This window comes from Chaetura pelagica, unplaced genomic scaffold (assembly GCF_000747805.2).
Source record: "Chaetura pelagica isolate M959 unplaced genomic scaffold, ChaPel_1.0 scaffold228, whole genome shotgun sequence".
NCBI lineage: Eukaryota > Metazoa > Chordata > Aves > Apodiformes > Apodidae > Chaetura > Chaetura pelagica.
Genome location: NW_009954225.1, coordinates 872,853 through 888,245, shown reverse-complemented (window position 1 = coordinate 888,245; position 15,393 = coordinate 872,853). Strand labels below are relative to the sequence as shown.

Below are 15,393 nucleotides of genomic sequence, written 5' to 3'. Positions count from 1 at the left end.
ACCGCTCTTGTGGAAACCCATAGGAATTTTTATAATGGATTTAATTTAACACAGAACAAGACACTTTAAAAGAAATACGAGATACCACTCTGACTTAGCAAAAAATAACTGCAAGCAAATTTAACTGATATTTTTGAATGGGAATTAGGAATGTGGGCACAAGTTGCTGCTGGGGAGATTCCAACTGGATACAAGAGGTAAATTTTTCACCATGAGGACAATCAAACATTGAAATAGTCTCCCAAGGGAAGTGGTAGATTCCTCCACATTAAACTATAGTAGTACCTAGGTTGGACCAGGTGATCCTTGAGTTCCCTTTCAACCTGGTATTCTGTGATTCTAATGTTCTTTATTGAACAGCCTACAAGCTCTAAACTAGTATAACATCACTGTTTTTCAACGCGTAAGTGTGATAACACACACCAATACTTGCACAGTTAAAAGATTAAGAAAAATAGTCAGGTATCATGGCCCTAATTCCTAATTAATTGTTAGTGAGCACTGCACATCTGAAAACACTGAGCAGTTTTTGTTTGTTTGTTTGTTTTGTTTGTTTGTTTGAATGTAAAACCATTTAAAAAGAAAATACTAAGGGTGAGTTCCTTGAAACAGAAGGCAAGTTAACAAATGCATCCTTTGGTCTGAGTCTTCAGGGACAGCCACACGTGATAAGTGCACCCATCACACAGGCTACCCCAGGGGGTGTCATGTCAAGGTAAAACTCCCTAATCCCTGCTGTACACATCCCTCCTGTTTGGTAGTGCCTATTTTCTGCAGCATTAATTTCTTACAGTCAGCAATTTCCTTCCATATAATCACTAATGTCTTTAAACTCTGCAATTCCCCCCCCACTACCTATGTCCTGTAATTGTCCTTATTGACTTGAATTTTTAGAACTGAACTATAAATTCCTAATAAATAGAATTCTTTAATGCCTAAGGTTAAACTTCAGTCAGCAGTGAAGTTTATTCGCACTGAAGTGACAACCATGATCTAAACTCCTCATTATATCCTGCTATCCAGATCAAGAGGCACAAGAAATCCAGTAGCAAACCCTGAATTCCCATTTCAGGGTGAATTTTTCAAATACATTAAGGTACGGGAGCATCAAAATATATTTTGAAAGGAAAAACTAATTTCTGCTTCATTATGATCATATTTTCTAAGGATTGCTTTTAAGCCATTACAGCAAATAGTTTTGACATCTGCCAAAGCAAAATATTCTGAATATTTTGAAGTGTTGTTTAAAATAAGGGGGAAAAAATGAACTACCACATTATTTCCATTAACTGCTCTCTTATCTGAAACAATCTGCAGTATGTATAGCCATTTTGGCTAAACAGAGGAAAGGTCATTTCCTGAATTACATTTTACAGATTCAAGATTAATAGGGGGGAAGAAAACAAACAAACAAACAAACAAACAAACAAAAAAAAGACATTTTGTCCTTGAAAGCAGGCAAGTACTTGTTTATAAGTATTCTTATTCTCTTCAGACTTTCGCGTTTAGAGAAACAGTTCTCACTTTGCTCACCATTCTTATAAGACCTTGGAAATATACACCAGCTTTTCTATGTCATTCTGTTCTAATGCAACTGTGGTACATATAAATCCTTTGCAAATAAAAGGGAATTTAACCTAAAAAAAAAGTTTTCCTGCTCTATTTAGATGACCCTGAAAAACAGATACAATATCTTTTTTAAGTAAGCAAGATTTTTTTTGTGTACTTGTTTTTAAACTTTCTGTACTTCGCAGTCCCTTCCCCCAGGTTGGGTCTACTATTTTTGGACTAGAGAAACACTGATCTATCTTGGCTTGACAAACTTTTGTGAAAGGATGTCTGTATCCACTGAGTTACTGCACTTGTTATTGTTATTATCCATAGGTATACGGTTAATTGTAAATCCAAAGAAATGCAATAATATTTTCTTAATTGCATTCCCAAAATTGTTTTACTGAAAACACACAAACAGCATTGTTGCAAAGGGAAGGAAAATATTAATTTAAAAGACTAGTGATCAGACTCTACATTCATTAGAATAGGTGTCTCTGCTTCTTCCATTAAATATATGTAAACTGTTCTGTTTTCAAGCAGCTGAAGAACACATCATTTAGCTATCACTCCTTCTGGGTACACCTAGCAAATAATTTTTTTTTCTATTTGGATCAAGTATTCTTTTTTGGATCTGGGTTATGTGTATCAGACATTCACTGATGTACTTCTGTGTTACACTCCCTTGTTAACTTCTTTACTTGATAAAAAAATGTATCTGATCTCTATTGGTAATATTAGCACCAAAAATGCAACCAGTTATATCTGGTTTTAGTTGTAAGTGGCTTTGAGATGTAAATACTATAAAAGAGTAACCAAACATTTACAGTTAACCTACACTCAGTTTGCAAAACCAAATATTAAGACTGTTAGGCAGAGAATAATTCCTTTATAGCACATATTGAAGTCAAGATGATGATAGGTCATCTTTGATCACTGCTGTGTTGAATATTTATGTTAACTTTTGCTACCACTGGAGAAACCCGACTGCAAGCAGCATATTTTAGTTTCAGTGAGCCAGGAGAAAGTAAAATCTGTGATAAACAGCCAGCAGTGTCAATACACAAACAATATTTGATCTGTTGACAGTAATTAGGCATATGAGCAATAAAAAAACCAAAAATGGTATGTCATTGCTTCTGAGCTTCTGAGGCTAAAAATAGGTTGAAAACTAAATACCCAAGCTTGGGGTTTTTTTAAAACTACTGGTAAGAATCTTCACACTAGCACTGTGGAGACTGCTAAAGGCAATTTCCAATGGAGTTTGGCCTTAGGATTATACATACAGTGTACAAGCTCAGATACGTCCTAAGCCAACCGAAGAAGTCAAACACATATTGCAAGGAAATGAGATAGCTAAGGAACATTTTTTCCTGCACAAATTACAGCTGAAAGTCTTGGTGCATCCACCTACTTTTATCAAATTAATCCTTAGTTGTTGTCATCTGTGAGCTGCTTACTGAAAGCTTTGTGATGGCATCACATTTCCAGGAAATAGGACAGATTTTTATTTACTTGTAGAAAACATGAATGAGCAGAGATGAGAAAAGGATTTCACCTTCACACACAGATTTATTGGTGTTTTTTTTAAAAAAATTATTTTGTTGTTGTTGGTTTTGTTTTGGGGGGGGGTAGAAGGTTTGTTTTGGTTTTGGTTAGAGCCAGTAAAAATTAACCATGTGTAAGTTGATGGGAGGATGAAATACTGAGTACACAAACTGCTTAATCTGAATTGATTTCACTGCCAGAAGTTAGAGAGGTTCAAACAGAAACAACCATGGTACCAAAAAAGTGCTCTCTGGTGAAGCAGAAAATGCACTTCCAGTTGTGCTGCTGTAAATCCACTGAAACTCTAGCCATGCGATATGAGCTCTTCAGACTTATGACAATGTAACGTGTGAACATGTGGCTCATGTTGCCCTGATACATGGGCATGTTACAGCCATGTGTGCATACAGAAGGCAAGGTTCTCTCTTCCTCTGAACAGGAAAATAGAAAAAAGAATCAAAAAGAGCAAGTACCTTCTACATAACCTAGAAAAGCAGCACACTTCTCACAATAGAGACAGGTCTTCTCCAGAAGAGCAAAGCAATTTTGTCAGACTTTACAATGATATCATGCTGTACATATTAACTGTTCTTTTAAAAAAAAAAAACAACACAACAACAAACCACAACAAAAAACAACAGCAGAAAAAAACCCCAGATTTTTCTATATTAACTGCTTAACTGCTATAAACAACCGATGACCATGCATAGTGTTATTTCAGTAACAACATCAGTATGGGAGACTGCAAAAAGCAATTTGCTTGCAGGGCTCATAATTCATATACAAAAGTAATATATTCGTAAGTGTCCTAGATCGTATGCCTCAGAGATGTTATAAACACAAACATCTATTGACTTGGATCTAATAAAAAATTTAGATTTTCATTATGAAACCCATGTATGACAGACAGCACTACCCTGATACTGGCAAGGAAAGGCGGATATTAAAACCTAAGTAATGTAATCTTCCCCTCAAAACAGACATAAAAACCTGAGCAATAAAAAAGCAAGAGTTTCTGGCAACACTTACATAGCAACACTCATGTGCTTTCCCCTGCTTTGCCTCCCAAACTCCCTCAATTCAGTTATGCTGCAGTCCTAGAAATCCATATACACTCAGCTGGCTGCCCACCATCATTAGCTGTACTGCATTCTGCCCTCATGGATTACCTTAAACTGCCATCCTGGAAAATACCTTTCTGACCAACTCAAAAGTGTCACTTGTTGTAATTAGCATTCTAGGAGCTAACAATACAGACATTAAGGCCCTGAGAAAGACACATGTCCTACCTTGGTTCAGTTTACATCAAGTGATCAGTCAGATGACCATTAAAGCAGGTGACTCCTGCCTTAGCCCATAACCTGTCTACAGAGTTTTCCTTAGAGAGATGGATAATTATGCTTTTTCATGTTACCTTCCTCACTATGAAATGTGATACTTCTGACCCTCTCTTTCTATTCCCAGGACAGCCCACAATGAGAAAAATCTGACTTTGAATAGAACAGTCTCAAAATCAGCCTATCATTTAGCAGCAACAGCTCTTGCTGAGCATACACAATTTCACAGTAAGGAGACTGCCTACTGTGACTTCCCCCATTACAGAGGACATGGAATAGCATGAGAATGTTTTACCTTTGTTCCAAAATTTTAATATTTTAATCTATTAAATCTTAACACCATAATCTTGTTCCAATTTGGATTGCCAGCTAACAGATTTAGTACACTGAATAGGTACTAAAACAGCTAGTGCAAAGCCTTCTGTAAAACTACTGTATAATAAATTAAAGAGCTTGGTGCTAGGGTGATGCTGAGAACTGTTTAATACCAACAAATTTCATTCATGTGAATCCTCTTTCATCGAAAGAAGGCCACCAGACTGCTGCCTAATTCCTAATTTCTACTAAATCTATCAAAATTCATTAGCGTTTTGTGTATAGTGTCAAGCAAAATAGCAAATACTCCTTCTATGATAACATTTTTAATCAGAATTTTGTGTATAGAAAATAGTCTATTCCAACAAAAAAACATCCTCTGTAGTTAAGACTGAAGGAAAAAAATCAACTTCAGTGCAGATGGAAGGAATTCATTTTATTTGTGTAAAATACACCTTCTAAGTACTGAGTGAATCAATCCATTAAGATCTCAGGAGATATATTCCAAGCACTAAACTCAACACAACACAGAATGCAGTTAGCAGCCATATTTGTCCTATCCTGTAACTAATGGCTATTGTCTCCAGCTGTAAAAAAAATGGATGTTTCACTTCAGATAGCAGAATGTTAAGAGCATTCCAATGTGTGAGGTTTTGGGGTTTTCTTCTGAGAGCTTTAAAAAATATATGCACTTCTCTATGGGCTATGGATCTAAAGGTTTTCATGGAGTAATTAGTAACTGGAATCTGGAGCCAGTAGAATTCACTTGGCAAAATATTCACATGCTCTTGCAAGGGAAAACTTGAGGAAGAATATGCAAAATTGGCCATGCAACTATCATGAATGACATAAAGCATCAAATTTCAAAAGACAATATATATCCCTTTTACAGTGTTTTTGAAACATAAAATTAACAATTTAATTCAATGTAAGCGAACATAATCTTAGACTGCACTCCACTGCAAGAAGGTAATTACAGTAGAGACATATTAATCTAACACTCACTTCTATTTTTAACTTGCTTTTAGTTGTGTTTTGTTTCAGCTTTATAGGACTCAGTGGATGTCCAGTTTACTGTCCAAACCATTACAGGCACTTCAAGGACAGGAACTGCAAATTAAGATGTGGAAAATCTATGACTAGTTCAGCAGAGAGCTGAAGAAAATTAAACCTTGTTTGCAACTCTGAGCTCAGTGTGCCTGACCAAAAAATAACCTTCCCAGGATCACTGTGATGCAGAAATGCCTCAGCTTCTAAGTAGAAGTAAACTAACTCACAAAATAAAAACTTTGTGATAGTTTTGTCTTCATCTTCCCTGACTGGAAAATGGGTGAGGTAGTCTTTGTTTCTTTTACTTCTAGTATTGCTTATACTCTATACATTCTTGTCCTGCCATCTTTATACTAACAAGTAAACACGTTTTATAAATGTTTATCATTAACACAATTACTATGTAATGCTTAATAATAACAATAGCAACATTATTATTAACATTATTACTAATAATGTTATTATATTAATATTATTAATATTATTAATAATAATGCATAAAATTAACCAATGATATGTAAAACTGTGGCAGCAATGAATGCTGAAGTTATTCAAAGCCACTTCACTAGTGACAATTTGGGAAATGCCAGAGTAGATCCTCAGGAATTCCTGAGAAGTAATTCTGTCGAAAGCAAACTGGTGGGAACAGAGGTGCAGAATATGAGACAAAGAGGAGAGAGAGGAGTTTGCAGAAGGCAGTTACAATTGAAATGAGAACATGCTTATTAAAATACAGCTATTATAGACTAAGTTGATACCTTGGGTGTTCCATTTGCTCCTGCTATGGGCAATACTTTAAAACTACTCTGTGTCACTGTTAACATGGCATTTTCACAACATTCTTAATTTATCAGTCTTGCCATAACATGAGAAAACAACATGGACAAAAAACCCTACTGTAAGAAATTACATTCCACATTTCTAGCAATTTTAAGAAATGACAATGTAGACATGATCTCTACACTCAGTTTATAAGAGCAGCTATTTTTCTTTGTAAGAAATGGAGAAATAATGTAAGGAGTAACTTCCAAAAGTGACATAACCATAACAGTTGGTGTGCAACCTAACTGCTGATTTAAACAAGTTAGCTGTTACAAATAACTCCCCTAAACTGCTTCTAAAATTGGCAGATACGGACAGGAAAAAAAAAAAAAAGAATTAAAAAAAAATCAACCAGAAAGAGAAATACCTTTTATATGTTGCAGACCTTCCAGCTTAAAGAGAAATTCATCAGTATCTAAAAGCTCTTCCAGGCATTAAATCTTTCATAGAGAATTATCCTGATTGCCTCCTTACCTATTTTGTATTCCTGAGCAATCCTATCCAATCAGAAGCTCATTTCTTTTTTGTTAAAGCTATGTTTGAGAAATTAAATTTCAAGCTGTCTCCACTGATAGTCATTTTTTCTGCATCTACATTAAGGTCTGTGGGAGGGGGAGGTTCAAAAACTAACTGAAATGGAATAGAAGTCTGCCTCTCAAATAACTTTTTCTATTTTTTAGGAGAAGAAAAAGAGTTATATTACTGTAATTGTTCTGTCCCCTTTCTTTGATACCACCAACTCCCCAACAGTGTTTTGCACTCCCTTTTTTTTTGCAGCATAGTAAAACTTAAATTAAAATAAAACAAACACATTTTCCATTGGAATTTTACATGGCTATTTTACCTACATTATCCTCAATAAATTTGACTTACAAAAAAAATACATGAATGCTGATATCAGTGCTGAATATGAACAACTACTCTCAAAGACATTTTATGGTATCTATCCTTTATGTTTTAGCAAACATACCTAAAGTTCTATCAATACACCGAAATGAAATCACAATGCCACACTAAATGGCATAGCACAAACCTCTGCAGAAGTCCTTCAGATTAAAAGACAAAGCATTCCTGGCAATCTGTGACACGGAATATAACCCAAAACATACTTAAAATACCAAGGATGAGGAAGCTCCATTCCATTAAATATTTAGGTCCTCTGAATCCAAAACTGAAGATGCAAAACAAGAGAGAAAAATAGAAACACAGAGATAAAGAACTAAACAAACAGAACAACCTTACCTTTCACAGGCTCGGACAGTCCATGCAGCAATTATCCATAATGAGATACTAAAAACCAACAGTACAGTTCCTGGACATATTGTCATTAGAGTCTTCATAACAAAACGGGTATTGAAGTTTATCTTATTTAATGCTCCAATGCTTCTAGATGAGGCATCAGTGAAAAGTTTGCTATGCAAAAGCATAACTCTGGCAATAAGATATAGTCTTAAGAACATTGGTATAGATAAAATAATATCCACATCAGCTGTTGTTGTGGATGGAGCATAAGAAAAGGCGAGTCGAGCTGTCCATGTGAATGTATAGTTCCCAGGTATTGGATGTATAGCACACACCAGTATTTCCAAGCAGATAAAGAAAATGCGCTCATAAGTCATGGCTATTCTCCAGTCATCAGCGCCATTGTCCACCATGAATAACTGAAATAATAAAATACAAGGTTAACTTTAATAAGTCATTAACAAACTTCCTTAGAATTCCATTTTTACATACCATAGTTTTCACAGCTGCCAATAACAACTGAAAAGAAAATAAATATGCCATTTCAGAAAATGACGATACTACACTTTTTCACTGTATTGTTTCACTATTAAGGGAAACATAACATTGGTTAAGAAAAAAGGAATTTTTTCATGCACTACTTTTAAAACTGCATGAAACTGAATATTCACATATTATCTACTAAGAATTCCTCATGCTTTCTTTAATTATAGTTTATGATAAAACAAAACTCTGGACCAATTACACCTTACCCCTTCAAAATCACACTGCCCACGGAGGACCCCAAACCAGAACAAAGTGGATATTTCCTGAAATAACTGCCACGTGCAGAAAGTACCTGCTGAAGCAGATTTTCCTCACATGAACTAATGCCCATGGAGGACCCATCCTGGAGCAGGTTTAATCTCAAGGGCTGTAGACCATGGAAAGGACCCACACTGCAGCAAGGCAAAAGAATGAGGAGGAAGAACTGGCAGAGAGAAACTGTCATGGACAGATTCCCATTTTCCACATCCCCTGCACCTCTCGTGGGAAAAAGATTACAGAACTGGGAAAGAAGGAGAGATGTTGAGCCTGAGGAAGAGGAGGGCAGGGAAAAGTGTTTCAGCTTGTTGTTTTTCACCATCCTACTCTACTTTTAACTGGCAACAAATTAAATCAATTTTCTCCAAGTTGAGCCTGTTCTGCCAGTGCTTGTAATTGATAAGGGATCGCTGCATCTTTATCTCAGTTTACAAAGATTTTCGGTTTCCTTCCTTGTCCTGCTAAGAAGGTAGAGTGGGAGTGGCTGGGTGGGTATCTGGCATCTAGCCAAGGTCAAGCCACCACATGTAGATACAGTTCTGACCTTCACTGCAATAAAAAGAAATACAGTGTTGACTAAAACTAAAGATACACTCAATGAATACAATGTATGTAACACAAGCACACAAACACTTTTTTAAAAACTATGGTCATTCTGCAGACTTTGCATACTAGATAAGCAAATTGTTACTAGAAAGGCAATTAATGTTTGCATGTATGTACATACATATATATATATATTACCAAAAGACTGCTGGTTTGCACTCTGGAAAAGTACTATTTGTCATGAAGAGCCAAACACTCAATGTATGGTTAAGGCTTAACTGCATTTATTTTTGTGATTAGCCTGTAATTGCTGTCAGTCAGACCAGAGAAGTGCTACACCAGTTATGAATGAGTTCAGGTATTTAGAACACCCAGAAAACAGATGAATAGTACCCAGTTTGACTGAAACTGATCTGAAACACCGAAGATCCCTATTAACTTCTCTTGACCTTAGCTGTGCCAATTCATTCTATGTTCAGCTGTAACAATACAGTGGGATTTAGGAGGTGAAAACACAGAAGGAAGAAAACACCAGAAGCCACAATGGACCACAGATCCAGTAGAAACATTTCTCTTTCATGAAAATATTAACATTTCAAAAACATATTTATGAGGAAGGTTTCCTTACAATTCTGTGTCTCTAAATTCAATTATGAGGGATATCAGGCACTCAAGAAAAAACACGGGCCTCTAAACCAGGCTGTGAATAACAATTAAATTGGGACATATCAAGATGGCAGAGGAATTAGTAGAGTACTTCATGTGCATTTTATGTACTTGCAACTACGCAACCTACTACATGCAAGTTATGCTTCTAATTTGGAAAACACAGAGGTACTTTTGTATGCCTGAGAGCCTGGTTAGGTATATTTCCTATTCGGAATGTCAGGAATGTAAATAAATGAAAATAAAGAACAACACAGTTTAAAAGGTATGTGTGCAACCTCAGCTGCTTTTAGTAAATCCCCTTATAATAACCATGCATTACTATCAAGACAACACTACTCATCTGAAAGGAGAATGATGCCAGCAATGAAAAGAGAACATAATAAAACCATGAGCAAACTCTTCCTATAGAACTGGATGCTGCCCTACACATAGAAAGGAACCCAAGTCAAGGTCCAAGAAGTTATGTCTGTTCAGAGCTTTCAAATTTCTTCCAATTATTCACTGTAGAAATCTAAAGGAAGTACTTCATCAGTATTTTGCAAAGTTCTTCAAATACAAAACTCTCATATACTTTTACTAAATCCAGAATATGTATGAATAATTTTAAAGTTATTTTCTCCTGAAATTATGTAATGTATTTCTGGCATGTTGCAAGAAAATCTGAGACACAGATAAATCTTTAACTTGAGTAAGCCTGGTATTTGTAATGACACAGTGAAAACATAATTATCACACAACAGATGTTTATACAGGTATGTGTATATTTATGTAACACTTTGTTAAATTAATGTAACACCTTGATAAGAGCAGATAAAAAAAGAGAGACATATTCCAAGCACACAGATTGCACACAATGACAAATTATACCAGACTCCCTGAAGCTACTTTAAAAAAAAAGGAAAAAAAAAAAAAAAAAAAAAAGAAGAGAGAAGTTAATTTTGTATATCAATAATATTATCAAAACAGATTAATAGAAGGCCATCAGGGGGTATTTGTGAATTCAAAGGACAATGAAACTAGTAATTTTCTAAAAATTTAGAACCTTAACAATGCAGGTAAAAGAATACACCTGAAAATTCTATCACCACCTTGCTGAAATATTTGGAGGAGACATTAACACAGGAGTAGAAATGTAGAAATACATAGTAATAAAGTAGTATCAGCTGTACTACTGGAAGCATTCCTTGTAGAAGGGGAATCAACTGTATTCACAAACATATTGTTGTAAATGCTTTATTTAAAAATTGAGATTTCAAATGGTTAAATACTGGATTCACTTAAACCTTACAAAAGAACTTATGGCACTATGATTCAGAGTAGCAAAACATAGCCCTTGGGGTTGCTGATCTAGCAAAATTTTTGACCAGACATTTTTCTACAGTTTGTAGTCCCCAGAATATCACTTATACAACCAAAAAGACTATTACTGTACTCAGAGATGACAAAAATACTGATTTTGTCTCACTACTCCAAACAGCCATGTTGCTTTCACACAGCATCCCATTAAAGGCAAATTATTTAAAACTGTATGTTAGGGCAGACAGACATCTTAAGCCTTTAACACAGTTCCTCCTAACTAGGGGATGAAAAAGACTTTTTTTCCATCATCAGAAGGCATGTAATCAAATAGTCTTTCAGTTTTCTAAAGGTCTATCTTTGGCTTTGGAGAATCTGCAGCAGTTCCAGAAGACTGCTGTACTCCTCATCCTAAATACAATGTCACCGAGCAGGCATCTTAGTGGGTTTAAGTGGTACACAAAGTCTTGAGGCATCAAACACCCCTGTATGCAAAGGACAGAATGCAAATAATATGTTTTTCATAAAATTACATAAAGGCTTGGCTATCTTTGCTATAATTTTCTAGATTGTCTCCCACGTTCAGAGTTAAAAGCAAACTTTCTAGTAGGGCCACTTTCTAGTATGTCCCTAGAAACTGATCCACAAGGTCTTGTAGACATAACTACCTACCAACAAAGTCATGCTCAGTTTATTAAAATGGGGAAGCTAGACTGCTCTATCACTTAAACATGTATAAACACATACACACACATACACAACTGCAAAAACGCCAGTTTACAAAGAGTACTGTAAAACCCTGGTATTTAGCTTCAGCACAACAATTATTATTTTCTGAATTTATTTATTTAAATTTGACATCTCTGTGCGAAGTAAGTTTTTCATAGGCCCTGATACGTTGCCATGAATTACTGTGTAAATCAATGCATGTGAAGAAAACCTCATGTTAATGTATGCAGGTGGCTAAGTAGGCTCAAAATACTTCTCTCACAGTCTGTGTTTAAACCTTACCATCTCAGGAAGGGATGTATTAAAGAGGCTCAGACCAGTATTAGTTTTTGTGAACTGTGTTTTCAGCAGTGTAACATCAAAAACTTCACATTAAAAAAACAGCTGAAGAATAAATCTTAGTTACTCTGGCAGGCCACACATAACCACAACCATTTCAAAAAAACACGTATGTGTTAAACAACTCTCTTACCAGACTTGTCTGTGTCTTTTTTAAATCTACATCCCTCAGATAACTATAAAAAACCCATCCCAAACACTCTATGAGATTTTTTACAAAGAAAGGACATTTATGACCACATAAACTAACACAGGGTTAAATTCTGCCTAAGCACACAAAGTTAAATTCTACCTACCTGTATTTCCCTTCTCTTTAAAATCACATGTGACAGTTTTCCTTTTAGCTTTCTCTCTCCAAAAATATTCAGAGGCATTGCTCAGTATTTTTAAATGGTACTGGGCAGACATTCAGCTCTATCATTCATATGAAACAACTGTTAAATATTTTAACCCTGCAAAAACCTACAGTGCCAAAAGACCATTATAGCACTCAGCAGTTGCTAGAACACATGTAATTTCTTTTCATATCGGTCTCTCCGATGCTCCACAGACCCAAGGAGGGTGAGATGCTCCCAAAAATGCCATTCTTTCTACTCAGTGACTTTCTATGTAGGTAATAGTGTTAAGAATTGAATGGACATTCCATGATATAAAGATTTCTTACCAAAGGGTATGGAGAAGAGCCTCCTAAGAAAATCCTAATTATGTACAGAAATAACAAATCATCACAAGCTTATACATATATAATAAAGATAATTACATTATTATGAATATAAAAGGGATTTATTTTTTTTAATGACTGATACCAAACAAAATAGTTTTAAACTTTCATTATTAAAAAGATATTTCACAAGACAACCTCCTAATTTAATTTAGTTTGGACTCTTACTGGAAAAATCACGTCAGAGCTTCCTCATTTCTATAATCAACAGGGAGATGTTTATTTATATGATTTTTTATGAACCTTTGAAAGAAATAGGAGGTCCAGAAATAGAAGTTAATCACTCAAGGTCACTATATCGAGTGGAGATACTCAGGAGACCCCCCAGTAAGTGTAAATGAAACTGATTGAATCAGGAGTTTCTACAAAGTCAATGCTCACAACATTAATTTCTTAATTAAAAAAAATATTCTTAATTTTACAGCTATCTCATTATACCAAAGTTTCAGACCCCACCCTCTCCAGCTGCCTAAAACACAATGAGAACAAGCTCCTGATGTTATCTCATGTAGAAGGCTTCCACGCAACACTAGCAGTTTCTAGCAGCTCTTGTGAGTGGGGTTGACAGTCAATAATGTTCACCAAACAGATACAGAAGGAGCATGACTTAATAAAGCTCTGAGTATCACTTAAGTGAAAGGAGAATAACCTACAAGGAACAGCTGAGATAGGTCTCCTGCATAAACATGCCAAACGGGAAAATAGGACCAGTTCACCAAAACAGCATTAATCTTGTTTTATATTATTTATTTTTCTGTTTTTCAGAAGGCATGGAAGAAATAAGAAAGAAAATAAAAATGTGATGTATGCTACTGCAGAACAGCTGGATTTACTAGAGAATACATTGAGATACCCAGAGCAACCCAGAATAGCAGCTTCATACAACAGATATCGATGGAAAAGATTTACAGTTTTTAATCACAGCTTTTTTTGCCAAGAACCTAAGGACTGAATAAGGTTTTGTGGATGTAGTCAGATCCTTTAGGAAACATTTCAGCACCTAACCTAACCACACCACAACTTGTTCAGAACTTCTATCAGCCACTACTCCACAGTACCTCTGCTCTGGCTGACTCTAAGAGAGTGGAGCTTTGCCAGCTTTATTAAGCTTAAAAGGGAAAGTTGCAAAGAACTAGTGGATTAATTGCTTAGGCCCCCTTTGCATTTTCACACAGGTAAGCAACTGACCACACTGAACAAATTACCATGCAAATAAAATAATACCAAAACAACAAGAGAAAATCGCTTTAAAAAATTATGCTGGTCTTTCAGGTGTGCTACAGCTATTACATTGATCTTGGCAGTATGGAGATGGAAACACTGACTTGAAAGTTAGGGATTAATGCAGTTTTGCACTGAAGCAGCAGTTCCAAAACTTCATATGTGAAGAACACAGCACATCTTCCCACAAAATAACTGTTATTTTACAGAACTATTTTTAGTTTATTTTTTACAGAACTAATTTTTAGAATGCAGTTTTTTAGAAGCCTAGTGGTCCATGATTATTTTTCCCCATTTTCAATACCTCAGAAATAAAGTAACTCTGAATCTAAAACCTTCTTGCAGAAGGAAAAGTCACTGGGGAAAATTATCTATATTTCAATATTTTATTAACATTTTATGTTGCTGATTCTAAATTATTATTTTACAATTCTTCACATAGGTTTTGTTTTTCTTACTGAAAATAACTTGCTCTACAGATCACTGCATGAAGAAATGTCATCTCCCAAAATGGCTACCATCTGCCACTGCTCTCCGTGAGAGAGCAACCTCACTCTTTTCAGGGATGATCAGCTTCCTTACTCCTAGAAGAACTGGAACCAATTTTAAAAAAGGATTTCTGAAGAAATTTGTGTTACTTTTTCAAGTGAATAAGGGAAACAGAAGTTAAAGGAAGAAATATCAAATATGAAGCTAGATAAAATTACCTCATTCATTGATTCATTCATTCTGCCAAAGGAGTACACCAGTGACTCTAAACTTAGGAACTCATTTTTAAGGAATGAATGGTGCCAACACATCACATACACAAGAATCTATCTTCTCAGTTTCTCCTTTAGTATTTACTTATGACATAAATACTTTAGGTATTTGGGAAAATTTTTGTGTTTGTTTTTAAACTAGCTAATTTTTTATTTAACTGACAATGGGTGAATACACATCAGCACCACAGGAATTACAAAGTCCCTGCAGTGTTTTTATTGTCTCAGAGACACAGTTAAACTGGAAACTTCATTTAAGGCTACATTTAAATAACTTCAAATACAGAAATGCACAATCCAAATATTTAAGGATCCTAATTAAATAAGGGAAACTAAGAACTGGGCAGGAGGAGAAGCAGAACGGAGTTAGATGTTAGATGTGATGGTGTATTTAAAAAATCCTAATAAACATATTCAAACACTAATCTTAAGTGTATAGAGG

At 35.3% G+C, this 15,393-nt stretch overlaps 1 protein-coding gene across 1 annotated transcript in view; it reads right to left on the bottom strand.

Moving 5' to 3' along the window:
• Nucleotides 1–15,393, bottom strand: part of LOC104394006 (small conductance calcium-activated potassium channel protein 2-like) — a 213,582-nt gene that overhangs the window by 41,182 nt on the left and 157,007 nt on the right. Inside the window, exon 3 of the mRNA XM_010003541.1 lies at nucleotides 7,866–8,284. Within this exon, the coding sequence (XP_010001843.1) occupies nucleotides 7,866–8,284 (419 nt within the window). The remainder of the gene's footprint in view (nucleotides 1–7,865; nucleotides 8,285–15,393) is intronic.